This window comes from Staurois parvus, unplaced genomic scaffold (assembly GCF_062004578.1).
Source record: "Staurois parvus isolate SC_StPar_1 unplaced genomic scaffold, SC_StPar_1.0 ptg000176l, whole genome shotgun sequence".
NCBI lineage: Eukaryota > Metazoa > Chordata > Amphibia > Anura > Ranidae > Staurois > Staurois parvus.
Window position 1 is genome coordinate 620,753 of NW_028317972.1, and position 19,980 is coordinate 640,732.

The 19,980-nt window shown below is 41.0% G+C and overlaps 1 protein-coding gene across 1 annotated transcript in view; it reads right to left on the reverse strand.

Annotated features, from left to right (window-relative positions):
* Window positions 1-19,980, reverse strand: part of CCDC187 (coiled-coil domain containing 187) — a 141,798-nt gene that overhangs the window by 45,407 nt on the left and 76,411 nt on the right. The window contains 3 exon segments of the mRNA XM_089677075.1: window positions 7,924-8,030; window positions 8,983-9,096; window positions 11,705-11,808. Of these exon segments, the coding sequence (XP_089533201.1) occupies window positions 7,924-8,030; window positions 8,983-9,096; window positions 11,705-11,808 (325 nt within the window).

Genomic DNA, 19,980 nt, shown 5'->3' on the forward strand with positions numbered 1-19,980 from the left:
CTGATAATACACTGTCCCCCTAAATTAGAAATAAACTACCTAAATAATAAAAAATACTTCATATTGGCTTTGAATCTGACAGGTGTCAACCAACCAATCAGACTGCAGATTTAGAAACGCTGCTCGGAGTAATACAAGAGGATGCATGTAGTGTGCTGAGCAGGGCAATCAGATTGGTAATGTCAGCTGTCTGATTTATAGAAAGTAGTAAAAGCTGGCCGTCCCCCTGTCTGACTCCGTTGGCCGTGCTATTGATAAATCCTCCCCCTCAGACTCTTTCCAATAGGAATAACCATGCGAATAATGCATTCCTGGTAGAACAGCATTGAGTCATGTTGTAATGTCATCGTTCTTGTTGATCCTTTTCCTTAAAGTGAATTTGGAAGCTGGGCCGATGGGGCCTGGATCCTCTCCAGGTAATTACTGGTAAAAGGTTGAAGACGTTTTATCCAAATGGCCTGTGAGTAATCAGTGTAAGCCGCCATAGCTTTGAACTTGTTCTTTAAAGATTACAGCAGCCTGATTAGATTGTTTAGGTTTTATTCTTACAAAATCTGATTACTTACACCCTTATGTGGGATTTTCAGAACCTTTTTCCTTTTCATTTATTAATTGGACCTAAAGAAAAGGATTTTTATCCTCATTCTGATGATATTTGCTGTTTAAGTCCAATCTACTTATTTCTCATGTTAAGTATGTGGAGAAAACAGATTGTAGATAGGTTTGAAAAAACATTTTGTTTTTCATTGTACCCTTCCGTAGTTTGATACGTAGTTTGAACTGGACTAATACATGGCTACATAGCAAAAGTTATATATATCTAAAGCCAATACTTTTTGGCTAGCATTGGATTATGTCATTGGAAAAAGTTAGAATCTTGGTCAGGTTTTTATTGTTGTATGTGTCCCTGCTGAGATTCACACTTGTGCGACTCCAAAGTCACACGATTTCCAGTGCAACTTTGGAGTGTGACTTTGCTGTGACTTTGATCCGACTTCACACTTTCTGGCACTAAGTCGCATCAAAGTCGCATCAAAAAAAGTAGTGCAGTGCAACCTTTTTAAAGTTGCTGTGACTTCTCATGCGACTATATGTGTCCAAAGTCGCACGAGTGTGAATGGAGCCTTACTGTTATTTGTTTATGATAGAGATCAAATAGAAATCTCCTCAGCAGGGCACAGACAGCAAAGAAAAAACATAGGAGCTTTAAACCATTCCTTCCCTATCCAAAAACTAAAAAAAGAGAAAAAGGAAAATACATTTAAACAATATATAATTTTCCAGATAATATCTTTTTCTTTTTTTATCATGCAGAGCTTACATGGTGTTAGGGTTTGTTTACGCTTACATTTGGGGAGGGGGTGGTGGTGGCAAAAACCCACGGCTGAGCTGGGTTTTAATGCCCCTCCAACTGCTCCCCATTAAGCTGCAAAGGCAGCAATGGGGAGCATGCACACAAACTTTGCTTCACAGCCACAGCAAATATTAAACCATGTGGCACTCAGCAGGCAGTACAGCTGGATGATTGTGACCCATTTACCTGAATAGGGCCACGCGAAGTGCAATGCATACATGGTGGTGCAGGTTTGTAGCAGTTAAAACAGGTGGTGAGGACGCAACATAATGCCTTCGTACCACCTTTTAAAACACTCTCTGAAGAGTAATCTACCGTGAATTGCTCTTCAGAGGGCTAAGGCTAGTGTATATTAACCCTTAAGGTTTCTCTCTTCACCCACAACTGATGGGGGTTTGGCCTGGATTATTAGCCGTTTTTTTGTACAGGTTTAGTACTAAATCTTTCATGTTGTGTAAATGTTTTCAGCTTAGGTGATTTCGATGTAGTGTTCTTTCAGCAACTTTTCAAGTCTTCTTAAAGGATAAGTTCACCTTTTGGACAAAAATAATAAATGCACATTTTTTTGCAGATCTGTAGAAATTTGTAGATCGCTGATACCATGCAGGTCTCCTGCAGACCTGTCAGAATATCTGCTAGCTGTATGGGATGTACGGGCAAGCAGATATACTGACAGGAAGCTTCAATGAACTACCACAGTGCTCCACAGTGCCGTAGTAGTTCATTGAAAACTACAAGGCGACAGCCGCTAAGGCTGTCGGGACTTGTAGGCACTCATTCACAGAACTCGAATCTCGAATCTGACAGTATGGGGAGACTTCTCCCCGTACTGTCAGAGGGAGGGGGGCAGCAGGCACGGCTGTGGCTATGGGAACATGTTACATGTTCCACCCTAAAAACTAATGGAACATGTAACATGTTCCAAAGGTGAACTTAAATAAATGCCTAACATCACAGCAACAGTTGTATTTTTCAAGAAAGCACAACCTTTTATAATTAAAAAACAGTCCTTGAGCTCCAGTCAGTGATTATGTCAGGGGAAGTAATGTTATCTCTTAGAAAGGTAACAAATACCTGAAGTGTTAGACTCAAACATTACTTACCATGTGTGCACAAAAAAATACAGCTAAAAGATCCAATTCCAGCCTCTTTCACATGGGGCATTTCAATCTGTGCCCCATGTAGGGCTATGTTTACTTGCCCAGGTATACACAGGTGTTGGTGAATCCCCATTGCTGTCTATTGGACACAGCCATTACTCCCAATGTGACAGATGCACGGTCCTGAACACACCGACACTGCATGTGGGGCCGTGCACTCACACAGATGTCACATTGGGAGCAGCAGCTGTGTCTGTGCAGACTCTGAGCCCAAATTTGACAGCTATGGGACTGCCTGTACAGGGATGCACACAACACCTGTACATCACCATGCAGGTATATATGGCTCTCACATCGGGCATAGATGCATATGCCCGTGTGAACAAAGCATTCATGGCAAAACGTAAAATCAATAAAGGGTCTGAAAAAAGGCTGCAAATAGTTGCCTAATTTTGCTTATTTTTCCAGCACCTTTTAAGACAATGCTCTATGTATTGGTTTACAAAGAATAGAAAATAATTTCAAGGACACGAGCAGTTCGGTAGCATGATAATGTGTTGGAGGAAAATACAGTTTTTTTTAATGACTTCAATCCTTGTGATGAGTCCAGAGGAACAATTACACTCCGACTTGTGGAAAGATTTTTCTCCCTCTAATGGAGACAAGTGCTCACTTAAGGGCAATGTAATCTGCCAGGCGCTTCAACATAGCTGCATGGCAAAAGTGCCCGCTCAGCAACTTCTGACAATCAGGTGGCCAGCCTTTGTTTCTCAAGTCACTGATGTGTGTTTTACTCTGTGCCACCCTGGCACAAAGAAATTACTTACATGAAGCATCACAGGTTTGTACAGGGTCCTGAATAGATAGAACACTGAAAAAGGGGATAATACAGTCAAGCTAGATGCTGTGACAGCACTGCCTCATCCCTGTGTAAGTCTTTCAATATTTCTTCTGTAGCAGATGAAAGAGTATAATAGATATATTTAACAGCAGCCCATATAGTCACTTTATTTGCATATTTTATTATTTATTTGCATATTATAGGCCTAGTTAACACGAGTGCCAAAGCGACTGTTTAACCAAGTTGTTGACTGCGTTTTTACCACCCAACTAAAACCTACCATGGCAGCTGGAGGGGTTCATACACGTGCCATAGTTGTGATGCTTTTTTTTGTGTTTGCGGCAAATTTAACTTGGCATGTCAACTTTGACAGTCGCCACTGCCTGTCAACTGGCTCATTGAAGTTAAAAGGGCTGTGGCACAAATGTGAGCCATGCATTTGGCTCAAAGTTGGGGCATGATCAGCTAAAAAAAAAAAATAGGCATTTTTAAAGTGGCAGTATCACCTCCTGAATGTCTGGAAGCTGCTGCTCTACCACCCTTTGAAAAACAATTCACCCTGGATTGCTTTTCAGAGGGGTAATAGAGACTGCGACCTGTGTACAGGGCCATAATGTTACAAAACTAACTTAAAGTGGACCTATCATTAAAACTGTGAGTCACAAGTTTCAACATTGCTATATAACCTAATTAGAGAAGCTGAAGTTTGGGATTGATAGGATACAGTACCAAACACATTAGCTATGTTTAATGCTAGGTTCACACCTATGCAGTTTGCCTTTGATCCATTTCTGCAGTGCTTTTTGCAGTGCGTTGTGTTTTTTGCACATGCGTTTTTGATGAGTTTTGCATTTTTTTCCCAACTTGCTACTGGGCAGATTAAAACGTGTCAAAAAAACATAAAAAATGCACTACATGCATTTCTGCAGCATCTCTATTGAAGTCTAATGAACCAAAAACACAACCTTTTGCAATTAAAAATTCCCTGACCCTTTCCAAAAATGCACCGGGTGAAAACGAGGAGATGTAAGCCTGTCCCATAGGAAATCATGTTAAATGGACTGCTGTGCATTTCTGCAAAACGCAACGGAAAACGCTTAGGTGTGAACCTAGACTAATGCTGTCTATCCCATTTCCTCTAGGCAGGTACTTCTAGTATAAATCTTCCCTGCAGTGCCTCCTTCATTGTTGTTGAATTTTGCCTTGGGAGGCTAGCTGCCCTCCACCATTCACATTGCCCATTTTACTATTCTCCCACAATGCTTTGCATCCTGTAACTGGGCTGTGGAAATCCTGTAATTGAACTGCTGCTTCTCCATTCATAGAATGTGATGTGTGAGCATTTTGTGAATGGCAGAGAAGGCAGAAGGGTTCAGGCGCAACTTTTCTTAGTAGCAGAGGCTGCTGTTAACCTTCATAGCACTGGAAGAAAGCTGCTCAGGGCAGAGTCCAGTGGCCATGAAGGAGGCGCTGCAAGGAAGATTTGCACTAGAAGCAGTCACCTACAGCTAATGGGATGCACACTATTACACATAACTACTGTGTCTGGTGATGTATACCCAAAAACCTAAAACTTAACTTCAGATTTAAATTAAAAAAAACAAATATCCCCCTTTACTGCAATGAACAAAAAAACTTCTACTCCGCAGCTCCATCATGTGTCAAAAAGCTTAGGCAGTCTAGATCACATGGACTTTGGCTACCAGGAATACTGTGAGTATTTCAGGTCAATAGAATCTATTTTTTTTTCACACAGACCAGTTCTGGTTGACTTGCAATGAAATAATCGAATCAGTAAGGCACAACCATTGTGCAGCATTACTTAGCACGAATCAAAGATCTAGATGCGAGAGTCATATGGCTGTCCTCATGTGTATACAGTCATGGCCGAAATTGTTGGCACCCTTGATATTTTTCCTGAAAATCAAGTATTTCACACAAAAAAGGTATTGCATTAACACATGTTTTGCTATACACATGTTTATTCCCTTTGTATGTATTGGAACAAATATAAAACAGAGGCAGAAAAGCAAATATGACATAATGTCACACAAAACCCCAAAAATGGGCTGGACAAAAGTATTGGCACCCTTAACTTAATATTTGGTTGCACACCCTTTGGAAAACATAACTGAAATCAGTCGCTTCCTATAACCATCAATAAGCTTCTGACACCTCTCACCCGGAATTTTGGACCACTCTTCCTTTGCAAACAGCTCCAGGTCTCTCTTATTGGAAGGACACCTTTTCCCAACAGCAATTTTAAGATCTCTCCACAGGTGTTCAATGGGATTTAGATCTGGGCTCATTGCTGGCCACTTCAGAACTCTCCAGCGCTTCTTTGCCATCCATTTCTGAGTGCTTTTTGACGTATGTTTGGGGTCATTGTCCTGCTGGAAGACCCAGGATCTTGGACGCAAACCCAGCTTTCTGACACTGGGCCCTACAGTGCGACCCAAAATCCTTTGGTAATCCTCAGATTTCATGATGCCTTGCACACAGTCAAGGCACCCAGTGCCAGAGGCAGCAAAACAACCCCAAAACATCATTGAACCTCCACCATATTTTACCGTAGGTACTGTGTTTTGTTCTTTGTAGGCCTCATTCCGTTTTCGGTAAACAGTAGAATGATGTGCTTTACCGAAAAGCTCTATCTTGGTCTCATCTGTCCACAAGACGTTTTCCCAGAAGGCTTTTGGCTTACTCAAGTACATTTTGGCAAACTGTAGTCTTGCTTTTTTATGTCTCTGTGTCAGCAGTGGGGTCCTCCTGGGTCTCCTGCCATAGCGTTTCATTTCATTTAAATGTCGACGGATAGTTCGCGCTGACACTGATGCTCCCTGAGCCTGCAGGACAGCTTGAATGTCTTTGGAACATGTTTGGGGCTGCTTATCCACCATCCGGACTATTCTGCGTTGCAATCTTTCATCAATTTTCCTCATCCGTCCACGACCAGGGAGATTAGCTACAGTGCCATGGGTTGCAAACTTCTTGATAATGTTGCGCACTGTGGACAAAGGCAAATCTAGTTCTCTGGAGATGGACTTGTAACCTTGAGATTGTTGATATTTTGCCACAATTTTGGTTCTCAGGTCCTCAGACAGTTCTCGTCTCCTCTTTCTGTTGTCCATGCTTAGTGTGGCACAGACAGACACACAATGCAAAGGTTAAGTGAACGTCTCTCCTTTTTATCTGCTTTCAGGTGTGATTTCTATATTGCCCACACCTGTTACTTGCCCCAGGTGAGTTTACAGGAGCATCACATGCTTGTAACATTCTTATTTATCCGCAGTTGTGAAAGGGTGCCAATACTTTTGTCCAGCCCATTTTTGGAGGTTTGTGTGACATTATGTCGAATTTGCTTTCTTTCCTCCCTTTTTTTGTTTTGTCCCAATACACACAAAGGGAATAAACATGTGTATAGCAAAACATGTGTTAATGCAATACGTTTCGTGAGAAATACATGATTTCCTGGAGAAATATCAAGGGTGCCAACAATTTCGGCCATGACTGTATATATATATATATATATATATATATAACTGAAAACTATACAAAGAAACAATGTTCTTAATTATTAATATATATTACATATTAATATATACTGCTAAGATTATTTTACACTAAGCTAAATACAATCATCTGTATATCTAAGAAAAAATAGCTAAATAAAACGACTACAGTTCCTACACACTAACTTACCCATTAAACTGGTGTATATTTAAAATTCAAGTTTGAAGTGGTTGTAAACCTTAGACGTGAAATATGAACAAAGCATATCCCTCTATAGTGTGTACCAGTATCAATTAGGAGCATTAAGTGTCATTTCTGTCTGCTGCTTGATTCCTTTGCTATCTGCTTGATTCCTTTGCTATCTGCTTGATTCACAACTGACTTTTCCTGATGCCAAGAGAAGAAAAGTGACAGGGGAGGGACATCCAACACACAGGCTGATTGCCAGCCTCAGCTCAGTTCCTGTGTGCTGTGTGGAGGGGGTGTGTCTCTTCCCTCCAATCAGCTCTCAGAGCTCTCCTCCCTGTGTTCTGCAGTGTGTAGCTTCAGATCCCCGCCCCCTGTTTTCTGAAAGCTCAGACAAACTTTATAAACTCTGGACTTTGAACAGATGTAGAGAAGAGAAGTCTGCAGATAAACAAGTATAACCTATGTTGGAGTATTTGTTTTATCTCTGTGTATCGCCTGAGGCCAGTCACTTGGGTATATGTAAGGGTTTATAACCACTTTAGGTAATTTTAACAACCCAGCTGCAAGATGCTTGGAAATTGTGATTTGGTTTCTGAAAAATGTGACTACTGGTGAAAAAAAGGGCACCCAGGCTGTCTTCTGGAGGCTGATCACATGACCATTGCTAAGGCACTGGTCACAGAGTTTCTCACTGGCAGTTTTCAGACCCCCAACTGACATTTCCTTATATATTCTGACTTGAGTTTCTAGGTAAAAGCTCACTCTATGTTGTCTTCAACTGCTTTCTATGACTAGGGTTTCACCCTTTTTTTAATTTAATTTAAATGATCTAGAATAGATACATATGGGGTCCTCAAAGCATCTGCAACTTATTTTAATATATTTCTTGGTCCCTGGGGGGTATATAACAGTAGAGCAGTACTTACCTCTGCGCTGAACCTCCTGACTTGCTCATCAATGAGGGATTATAAAACTTCTCATGTTCATTGTCTCTTGGATGCATTTTCTTAGACATCAGCTTAACTTGTAGATCCTGCATATCAAATAAAATTTTTATCCAAACACAGGTTGTCATTGCCCCATGAGTACCTTTTCAGCTGCAATTTTTTTTGGGGGGGTTAGGTAACATTCCTAACTACTTTTTAAAATAGCTTTGCAATCTGAAAGGTGTTTTTTTTTTCTCCTGGCTCACAACTCTGGTTACTGACAGAAGCATAAGAAAAATAACGTAAGAATATTCCACAGAAAAGGCTGTAGATTTGCAAACATAATAGTTTTTTTTAAATTCTGGCCATTTTACTTACAAATAGTGGTGCACACAGAATCTGGTGCAGCTGTGCATGGTAGCCAATCAGTTTCTAGGTTTTACTGTCAAAGCTTACTTGAACAAGCTGAAGTTAAAGTGATACTAAACCCAGGACCCTGCATTCACTAGATCTGGTCTCCCACAGTATACAGAACATGGAAGTGCAATTATTTTAGTAAATATAAACTGCTAAATACCTTTTCTCATCAGCAGTTAGAGCAGTCTTGTGACTTCTATCAGTGTCCAGCCCAGCACTAGTTAAAGCTTGTAGGAGGAGTTTTTTCTGCTCTAGGAGGATGGAAATCCCCTGACCTCTGTCTGGACAGTACTGATTGGCCCTGTGCTGATCACATGCACTCTTCCAAGGAAAAAAAAAACCTCTCTAGCAATACACCAAACTGAGCATGTGCATTCCTATGGTTCAGTCTGGAAATAAGTGGTGGTCACTTGAAAAAGGGGAGGAACAGAGAAGAACGGATCAAACAGCCTTTTTACACAATGAAGAGGATTAACCCCTTAGGTTCCACAGTGGGTATAACAAGAATGCTTTACTGCATATACAGACTGATTTCACTGTTGTGGGTTTAGTAACACTTTAAAAGCTGATTGGTTACTATGCAGAGCTGCACCAGATTCTGTGTGCACCAGTTTTAGTAAATCCCCCCCAGTGTTTGCTTACCTGCAAGTTATCAAGTCTCAGCATTTCTTGCATACACCTCTCTGCTTCTCTGGCCTCCATCTCTGCTTTCAGCCTTAACACAGCCAGGTCCTTCTCTTGCTGCTCCAACTGGGTCTTGAGAAAACATAACAAAAATATGACTTTGATGTATGCAGTTCAAATTCTACTATTTTAAAGTTGTGGATAGAGGAGGCAAGAGTTTACATTTTTGTCAAGTATGTATATATCTCTGTGATCTCATAGCAGAACTTTTTCCTGAGGCTGTGATGTACACAGATAAAATAGGGGCATGCGGTTGTCACCAATGCAGGCAGGTACAGACAATAATGAAAACAGTCAGATGTTATTAAATGTTTTTGCTCTTCTATAAACATGTTTTATTTCTATTTGCATGCATCCCTGTTGGACAAATCTCTCACATACCCTTCTGTAACAAAAAGCAAAAGGAAATCTCCCCAAGATGGACAGGTCACAATAAAAATCTGACAGAGCCCTTCCCTACTCTATAGCTGAGTTTTAAAACTTAACTCCATGCAAGCCATTAAAAATACATATATGGTACCTGTTTAATGTGACAGATTTGGATTTGTATTTCTGAGAGTAAAATGTAGAGAAAGAAAACACCATGGAGCCTGCTATTGCTCACTTCTGAAAATGCTAATTTCCTGAATGGCTTTAACTCTGACTGACTACAGCAAGCACACAGATCAGTTATGATTTTACTTTAAAGTGTTACTAAACCCAGGACTCTGCATTCACTATATCTGGTCTCCCCCAGAACATGGAAGTGCAATTATTTCAGTAAATATAAACTACCTTTTCTCATCAGCAGTTAGAGCAGTCTTGTGACTTCTATTAGTCTTCAGCAGAGCACTGGTTAAAGCTTGTAGGAGGAGTTTTCTTTCTCCTCTAGGAGGATGCAAAATTCCTGACCTCTGTCTGGACAGTGCTGATTGGCCCTGTGCTGATCACATGCACTCTTTCAAGAAATAATAACCCTCTCTAGCAATACACACCAAACTGAGCATGTGCACAATGGCTACGGTTCAATCCGTCTTATCAGGAGATAAGACGCGGACATTTGAACAAGAGGATGAGCAGAGAAGCCAGGATCAAATGGCCTTTTTACACAATGCAGAGGATTAACCCCTTAGGATCCACAGTGAGTATAATAAGCATGCTTTACTGCATAAACAGACTGATGTTACTGCTGTGGGTTTAGTAACACTTTAATGCTATGCTTGTTCAGCTTCAATTTTTCTGAATTTATTTAAGTCAAATGATTCACATTATTGCCTGGCAATGAGCATGTTCACAAGTATGTCAGCAGTGGCAGCCTACAGGCGACTCCCAGCTCAGGTTCACTTCAAGCAGCAACACAGCTTGGTCAAGAACACCACCCAGCCTCTTGACTAGACATTTACAGAGCAGGAACACTCTGATGAAACCCTCACTCTGCTCTCTACTCCTGTCAGCATGTTTATTGTCAACACACTTACAGTACAGCGGAGACTGATGAGCTCCTTAGTAATACCACACTGACTCCCAGTCTAAGTGTTGCTGTACAGGGGATTGAGGGCTGGTCATAGCAAGACACATTCAGTTACTAACATTATCTACATTTCAAATACATTTAAGATTATATTAACTGTATTATATTTAACATAATATTTCACTACATTAGTGGGTTTATTTTTTTCAGAGTTCAACATCAAACATGGCCACCAGTCACAACAATTGCTGGCATATGAGATTTCAGCAGGGTGTATCAGTCCTGCTCTGTCCGTTTGCAGTATAGAAGAAGCCACTGTAGGATTTATATAGGAGGAAATCAGGAGTAGTATTAAGCCTATTTACAGAGATTGAAATTGCTATTTTGGCATTCTTTCCACAGGAAATATAATGTTTAACACATCTGCCTTTTTTTACATTTTTAAAATTTTTTTCACAATTTTACTATTTTGCTGTTATTTTTTTATGATCTGGAGAAAAGTATCTAAAAATACATAAATAATTTATTTATTTCAGGTACTTATATAGCGCCGTCAATTTACACAGAGCTTTACATATATATTGTACATTCACATCAGTTCCTAACCCTCAAGGGGCGTACAATCTAAGGTACCTAACTTACATCCATACATACACATACTAGGGCAATTTTAGACAGGAGCCAATTCATCTACCAGCATGTCTTTGGAGTGCGGGAGGAATCCGGAGTACCCAGAGGAAACCCACGCAGGCACAGGGAGAACATGCAAACTGCAGGCAGGTGGTGCCGTGGCTGGGATTCGAACCAACGACCCTAGTACTGCCAGGCGGAAGTGCTAACCATTTAGCCACTGTGCTGCCCATAATAGAAAACCATGGTAACCTAGGCTAAGTGTGGCAAAGCAAAAGGAAATTGTTTTAACTAATAAGCCCCTTTGCAGTCACATTATACAATACATAAAGACAAGAAACCAAAGAAGCTCAGATGTGCTTGCCATCACATTTTTGTTCTGGTGTTTTGATTTGTCACAAATCTGGTTGGTCTGATTGCTTTTAGGATGGAGACTAAAAGGTCCAAGGACTCAATTAAAATTTTAGAGTAGTATTATACAAAAAAAATACCAAAAGTATAAAAATGCAAAGGGTTATTCAATTTTAGATCAAACAAACCTGACAGAAAAGGTTAATTACAATATAAAGTAAAAGTCCCTATAATAAGCAGAATGACTACCTGTATCCTGTCTCTAATTTCCATCCGAGTCTGACGCAGGTCACCAACTTGTGGTTGTGATTCTTCATAATGCAACGCAGCACTCTTCCCCTTCTTGTTTGCCACTGAAAAATATATACTGTTACCAATGTAGGGCACCTCATTACAAAAGTGATATAAGTAATTAATATTTATTAATAGAAATAGAAAAACAGTGCGGCGCTTCTATATCCTTACAGCCCTAGATGTAATACAGATAACTTATCACATATAGCTAATAGGTGATAAATAAGTGATACCACACAGTAAAAGTGACTATTGCACAATAACATGAATAGTGTCCATGTGGAAAAATGAAGTCATGCAGGTGTGCACTACAAGTGCCAATCCTCAGACAGGTGGAGTGCCCCCCTCCTCACATAGATGGAGTGCCAATCTGCACACACTACAAGTGCCAATCCTCAGACAGGTGGAGTGCCCCCTCACCTTCCTGCCCAGGCCCCACAGGACCAACGAGCCTTGGGTATATAATCGCTCTATACCCCTGAGCGTGGATGGATCCCTCTGCTGATGGGTTCCCCGGATGACAGTATTGGGCTTCTCCTCCTCTTAGCTCCTATGCAAATCGTTGGTGGTAGCGATAGGTCTCCCTCCCTCACGATAACAAATGAGGAAAGAGAGCTTGCATAGTGTAAAACCGCTTTATTCAGACAGTAAGAAGTAAAAAAAACGTACTCACATGCTTCTAAAACAAAATCAGGCCTTGTCACCACTCAGAGGGTGTACTGTATTCAGGACCAGGTGCACCAAGATGGCGCCCGCGCCGGATGTGACGTCAGAACGTTCAATCGTATAAGCTCCTCCCCTTGGCGTGTCTACGCGTTACGTCACTCACACACGTGACTTCATCAGGATAACGCCCATCCCGGGTGGAGCTTTATTTATCTCAATAGCTGGCCAATCAGTGATACAAGTGGGCTGAGCTTCACCGCCATAATAGTGGAGCTCACCTAGTATGTATAATCATCGAGGACGTCTAGTGACCAAACGGGCCCGTCCCTCTCAGGTATACAGATACCTATTAGGTCTACTTGGGATAATACCTTGTCTCACATATAATAAGATCATAAGCAGGCAAAAACCTGGCATATATAGAACGATAAGGGTAAAAATGATTATAGGGGAGATATTTAGGAGGAACTAAAAACTTAAAAGGTTCCTTTATAAAGCCATTCTATACCATCAGGTAGAATATATGGAATAACACCTGCCACTGTCAAAAATATAAAAAAATATATAAAAAATGTATTACTAAGGAGAATACATATATAAAAGGTAGGGGTATCCATACCACACTTATAATAATAAAACCTTCAATCTACATAATAATATATATATAATGAAAAACCCGAAAGGTCATATGTATACGGTACACCATCATCATGATAGCTTAATTAGGCAGCATCCTAAGCCCATACCCGCCACATATCTAGGCCATGTTACGTACATAGGCTAATAGTGTCCAGACCTACATCAATAAATCCAAAAGAGCATGGATGAAGAATACACTAGTCATCACTTTAGAAATTACTAATGAAGCAGTTTAAGTCAAATTCTACATTCAAACCTCTCGGGTATTGGGACCTCATCAAAAAGATCCATTTCGACTCTGCTTGACTAATGGCTCTAATCTTGTTACTTCCTCTCCAGTGATTGTTAAATTTTTCTATACCCCAGAACTTTAATTTCGTTGGGTCGCTTTTATGATGTATAGCAAAATGTTTGGAAACGCTATGTTTGGTGTGCCCTTTTTTAATATTCTGCACGTGTTCACGGATCCTTTTCCACATAGGTCTCTTGGTTCTGCCAATATATTGAAGCCCACACTCGCACTGGAGGCCATATACTACACCTACTGTCTGACAGGATATAAAGTCCTTGATAGTATATGTCACTCCTGTTGTTGTTGCCTGGAATTGTTTTCTTCTTATATTTAAACCCTTTGTCTCCCTACACGCATAGCAGGTCTTACAGGGGTAGAACCCTTTTAGGTCAATAATCGTGGTTCTTAGATTAGTCTGGGGTGGGTCGATCACATTCTTTACCAACCGAGTTCTAATATTTGGAGCCTTTCTATAGATGAATTTTGGTTTAGCAGGTATAACTTTCATCAAGACTGGATCTGATTGTAAGATGGACCAGTATTTCGAGAAAATCTTCTCGATCCTTTTGTGGTGTATGTTATAATCTAGAACAATAGGTACCAAGTCCTCTAGTTGTTTTGTTTGTTCCTTATCCTTAAGTAATTGGGTTCTGTCCATATGTTCTACTTCCTCCATCTTGCTTACAATAAAGTCCTTGTTATAACCTTTTTGTTCAAACCTGTCCCCTAGTTTCTGAACTTGTGCTTTATAGTCATCCACATTAGTACAGTTCCTTCGCAGGCGGACAAATTGTCCTTTGGGGATATTAAGGAGCCATTGGGGGTAATGGCAACTGTCTAGAGAGATATAGCCATTTCTGTCTACATTTTTGAAATAGGTAGTGGTTAGCAGTTTGTCATTCTTAATTGATATGTTAAGGTCCAAGAAATGTATATCTTCCCTACTAGTTTCCCAGGAGAAAACAATGTTCTTGTCATTGGTGTTAAGTGACTGCAGAAATACCCGTAAAGAGTCCTCATCACCCCGCCATAGGATTATCACGTCATCGATATATCGTTTGTATAATACTAGCTCGTCCGGTATTTTACAATAGACGGAGTGCTGTTCCCAGTGGGCCATAAAAAGATTTGCCACACTCGGTGCAAAACGGGCACCCATGGCAACCCCCTTGATTTGTTGGAAGAATTGATGTCCGTGCCAGAAATAGTTGTGAGTGAGGCAAAAGTCCAGACACTCAACAATATATTTCTGTTGTTTCCTCAGGAGGTTGCTGTATGTTCTCAATCCCCAGCTAGTGGATGTAATCGCGTTCTCATGGTCAATGATGGTATATAGCGAGGAAACATCTGCACTCGCTAGCCATAATTCTCTGGTATCTTGGATCGTAGTTAAGGTTTGAATCAAGTGTTTAGTGTCTTTGAGGTAAGAGACTGTGTTTTTGACTAGTGGCTGTAGAAACGTATCTACATATTGCCCTAGCCTTGATAGAATAGAATCGATCCCATTCACAATGGGTCTTCCCGGGGGGTTATGGAGGTCTTTGTGGATTTTGGGAACTAGGTAAATAATGGGTATTCTGCATGTGTCCGGTAAGAGGTATCTAGCTTCTTTCTTATTGAGGATATTCCTCTGTACTCCTTTATCTATCAGAATTTCAAGTTCTTTCCTATACTTCATAGTAGGGTCTTTGTGCAATATTTTATATGTAGTAGTATCTTTTAATTGTGAATTGAGTTCTCCTAAATATTGATTTTTTGACAGAACTACAATCCCCCCCCCTTTGTCTGCTGGTCTTACTACTATATCTGTTCGTTGTGACAGTTTCTTAATACCTGCTTTGATTCTTCCATTACAGGGAATATGGGGTAATTTGACCGTCTCTATATCTGATTGAATCATCTTCTTAAACACTTCAATCTGATTATTCTTATTTAATTGTGGGTTGAACAATGACTTGTTCCTAAGTTCTGTATGTACAATACTGCTGGTCTCTTTATTAGCCCTATTTGAGTTTCCTGGTACACCTAGAAAGTATTTTTTAATGTTTAATTTCCTAGTAAATTTAAGTAGATCCACATATATATCAAACCTATTGGCCGGTTTGGGTGGGGCAAATTTGAGACCCTTATCTAGCACTTCCAACTCTTCTATAGACAGTGTCTCCCCACTCAGGTTGAAAACCCCAACCCCTAGTGGTCTCTTTTTCTTTTTTTCTCTTGCTCCTGCTCTACACCCTCTATGTTTTTTGTTGGGCTCCTTCCTCTTTCCCCCCCTGGGCTAACATGGCCTAGATATGTGGCGGGTATGGGCTTAGGATGCTGCCTAATTAAGCTATCATGATGATGGTGTACCGTATACATATGACCTTTCGGGTTTTTCATTATATATATATTATTATGTAGATTGAAGGTTTTATTATTATAAGTGTGGTATGGATACCCCTACCTTTTATATATGTATTCTCCTTAGTAATACATTTTTTATATATTTTTTTATATTTTTGACAGTGGCAGGTGTTATTCCATATATTCTACCTGATGGTATAGAATGGCTTTATAAAGGAACCTTTTAAGTTTTTAGTTCCTCCTAAATATCTCCCCTATAATCATTTTTACCCTTATCGTTCTATATATGCCAGGTTTTTGCCTGCTTATGATCTTATTATATGTGAGACAAGGTATTATCCCAAGTAGACCTAATAGGTATCTGTATACCTGAGAGGGACGGGCCCGTTTGGTCACTAGACGTCCTCGATGATTATACATACTAGGTGAGCTCCACTATTATGGCGGTGAAGCTCAGCCCACTTGTATCACTGATTGGCCAGCTATTGAGATAAATAAAGCTCCACCCGGGATGGGCGTTATCCTGATGAAGTCACGTGTGTGAGTGACGTAACGCGTAGACACGCCAAGGGGAGGAGCTTATACGATTGAACGTTCTGACGTCACATCCGGCGCGGGCGCCATCTTGGTGCACCTGGTCCTGAATACAGTACACCCTCTGAGTGGTGACAAGGCCTGATTTTGTTTTAGAAGCATGTGAGTACGTTTTTTTTACTTCTTACTGTCTGAATAAAGCGGTTTTGCACTATGCAAGCTCTCTTTCCTCATTTGTTATCGTGAGGGAGGGAGACCTATCGCTACCACCAACGATTTGCATAGGAGCTAAGAGGAGGAGAAGCCCAATACTGTCATCCGGGGAACCCATCAGCAGAGGGATCCATCCACGCTCAGGGGTATAGAGCGATTATATACCCAAGGCTCGTTGGTCCTGTGGGGCCTGGGCAGGAAGGTGAGGGGGCACTCCACCTGTCTGAGGATTGGCACTTGTAGTGTCTGCAGATTGGCACTCCATCTATGTGAGGAGGGGGGCACTCCACCTGTCTGAGGATTGGCACTTGTAGTGCACACCTGCATGACTTCATTTTTCCACATGGACACTATTCATGTTATTGTGCAATAGTCACTTTTACTGTGTGGTATCACTTATTTATCACCTATTAGCTATATGTGATAAGTTATCTGTATTACATCTAGGGCTGTAAGGATATAGAAGCGCCGCACTGTTTTTCTATTTCTATTCCCTGTTTATTGTGGGTGCTCTGATTGTGGCATCCGTAGTGCTGGCTGCTGTATTTTAGTAGCATATTTGGAGGCGCAGGAGATACCTCGTTTAATATTTATTAATAGCATTGTTTATTATGTTTGCACAGGTTTACACATTCACTGTGCCTAGTTTTTGAGTTTGTTGCTATGGGAAACTGTAGACATATCTGTAGTATGCTGTTGCATCTTTGTATTGTTGCTGTATTAACTCATCTTTGATAGGGTACACACAGTATTCCCTAGTCTTTCCATAGACCTAACCTTAACTACAAATCCTGCATGGTAAAAAAAAAAAAAAAAAAAAATACTTCCAGTTGGATACAGTGGACATAGCAAGAGCATGATGAGGAATAAGTGAAACCATAGTAATTTAAACAATTGATAAAACCAACAGTTTTACCACCATGCCTATTTTTTAGACATGGAAACATCCAGGTAAAAATTTATAGCAGATCTACAGTCAAAACAAGAACCACCTTTCCCATACTTTCTCCACTACCATAAAGCAAAACTCCAAGCAAACAAGGAGGGGCGTCCCTAGGGTTGTTGTCTCCCAATGCGATAACACTTGGTGACACCCCCTCCGACAATCCCCGCAGAATGGATCGGATCTGTGGATTGAGCATAATGGATCGGGCTATGATCCATTATGCTCTCCAATCCACAGATCCGATCCATCCTGCGGGGACCGCCGGCTTTCTTTACAATTTACCTTTTCGTGGAGCGGGTCCGGTGTCACCCCTTATAGGTTGCATGCCGACGATCCCCGCAGGATGATTCGGATCTGCGGACTGAGCATAACGGATCAGAGTCCAATCCATTATGCTCCCCAATCCGCAGATCTGATCCATTATGCGGCGATCGTCGGCATGCAACCTATAAGGGGTGACACCGGACCCGTTCCACGAAAAGGTAAGTTGTAAAGCAAGCCGACGATCGTCGGCATGCAACCTATACGGGGTGACACCGGACCCACTGCACAAAAAGGTAAGTTGTAAAGGAAGCCGACGAGCCCCGCAGGATGGATCCAATCCATCCTGCAGGGATTATTGGCTTGCTTTACAAATTACCTTTTCGTGGAGCAGGTCCGGTGTCACCCGTCGCGGCGTGCACCCCCCGCACCTGTCTCAGGACACCACTGCAAACAATTAAATATACAGGTGCAATACATATATGGAAGTTATTTTACATGACAAAAGGATTTGTATTTCTGTCCATCCAGTGTTCAGATTTACATAGCTCTGCCATGCCACAGTGCAGTATTATTATTATTATTATTATTATACAGTATTTATAAAGCGCCAACAGTTCGCTCAGCGCTGTACATTACAATGGGAGACAGAACATGCGATAGTACGATAACAATACAATGTGATACACGAGGGGTTCGAGGGCCCTGCTCTTTCGAGTTTACAATCTGGGAGTAACACGTACAAAGCTTGTCCCACCACAACCTGTGACTAGACAATGAAAAAAGAAGCATCAGACCAACAAGCTCATGTCCCTATTACTCTGATCTCTCCTTCTATCAGTATGGCTCCTTGCAATGCAGCACAATGGATTGACTTCTTGTGCTCCTTATACCTCCCCCAGTCTGAGCTCTGCTGTACAGGAACTGCAAGGAGCTGATATCGCATTAAACTTAGGTAGTTACAGTGCTTGCATTAAAAACATATTTAGCGGTCTATCAGTGAATTCAGAGCTGCTTTAATTTGTGTATTTTTTTCTGCCTGGAGTTCAACTTTAAAGTGGTTCTAAAGTCACAAAATGTTTTATCTTAATGCATTACCTGCATGAAGGTAAAAATGTCCCAATAACAATGTTCCCATCTGTCAAATACTTACTTGAGTCCTCACTCGATCTAGCACTGTACCTGTCTGTAGAAATGTTGTATCTGCATTCACAGGACATAGAGGCAGCATGGGGAGCCATTGGCTTCTACTGCTGTCAATCAAATCCTGTAAGCAGACAGTGTGGAGTGGGGCCGAGCTGAGCTGTGTGTATATATGGATGCACAAAGCTCGGCTTGGGAGTGCAAAAGCATGTAGTGGCATATGAAGCATATGGAAGACATATGGAGAAGACAGCACTGGTGGGGGAGGTTCAGACCACTCTGTGCTAAATCATAGAGCACTTAGGTATAACATGTTTTTTTTTTTTAAGAAAAAAGTCTTTATAACCACTTTAATCTTATAAGAAACCACAGAATACTTTGAGAGTACTTTTGTTTTGAGATTCAATCGTGGCTGGCCACTTGGCTAAATGCCTAGGTCTTTTGAGCTCTGCAGAGGGTGAAAATCAGATTTCAGAATGGGTAATCTATTCCTTAGCAGGGATCAATGTGGTCTAATGCCTAAGCATTTGACCAGATGACCAGCTACTGTGGGGTTTGAGGCCATCGGTTTCTCTGGCTAAAGTAATTCTCTAAGAGAATAGAGTAGAGTGGATGAGAGAGGAAAATATTATTTTGATAGGAGGACTGCTTTGAACATAGAAAGTCAATCTTTGTAATTTACTGTGTGGCCAATCTTAAAATGTATAATTATTCAATTCCACATGTAGCAGTACCCCTGTAGGGGCCGCTAATTGAAGATGATAGAATGTGATAAAAAATAGAGTCAAACAGATGATGATGAGAGTTATTCTGCTGTGCAGAGGCTGTTAGCAAACACTCAGTCACAACTCCATGCACAATGATTCAGTAGCCAGTCTAGGGGATGTCTTTTAAGATTTTAATGCTTTAAAAACTTGAAAGTGGAAAGGGGTATAGGGCATGTGATACTCTGTTAACTGCAAGTCTCAAAGAAAAGGAGACTTGCATGTCTTGAAAGTAGCACTCCTTGACCCCCAAGACTGGAACGAAAGGTCAGATTAGGGGACACGGTGTGAGCTGCACCCCATAAAGCTACATTGGCAGTTATATATTGGCAGAGATGACTAGGGAAATAAAAATATTCATAACTCAGCCTAGCAGGAAACCCTCATACTATAGCCAGTGGTGCAACAACCCCTACTGGAAACAGTG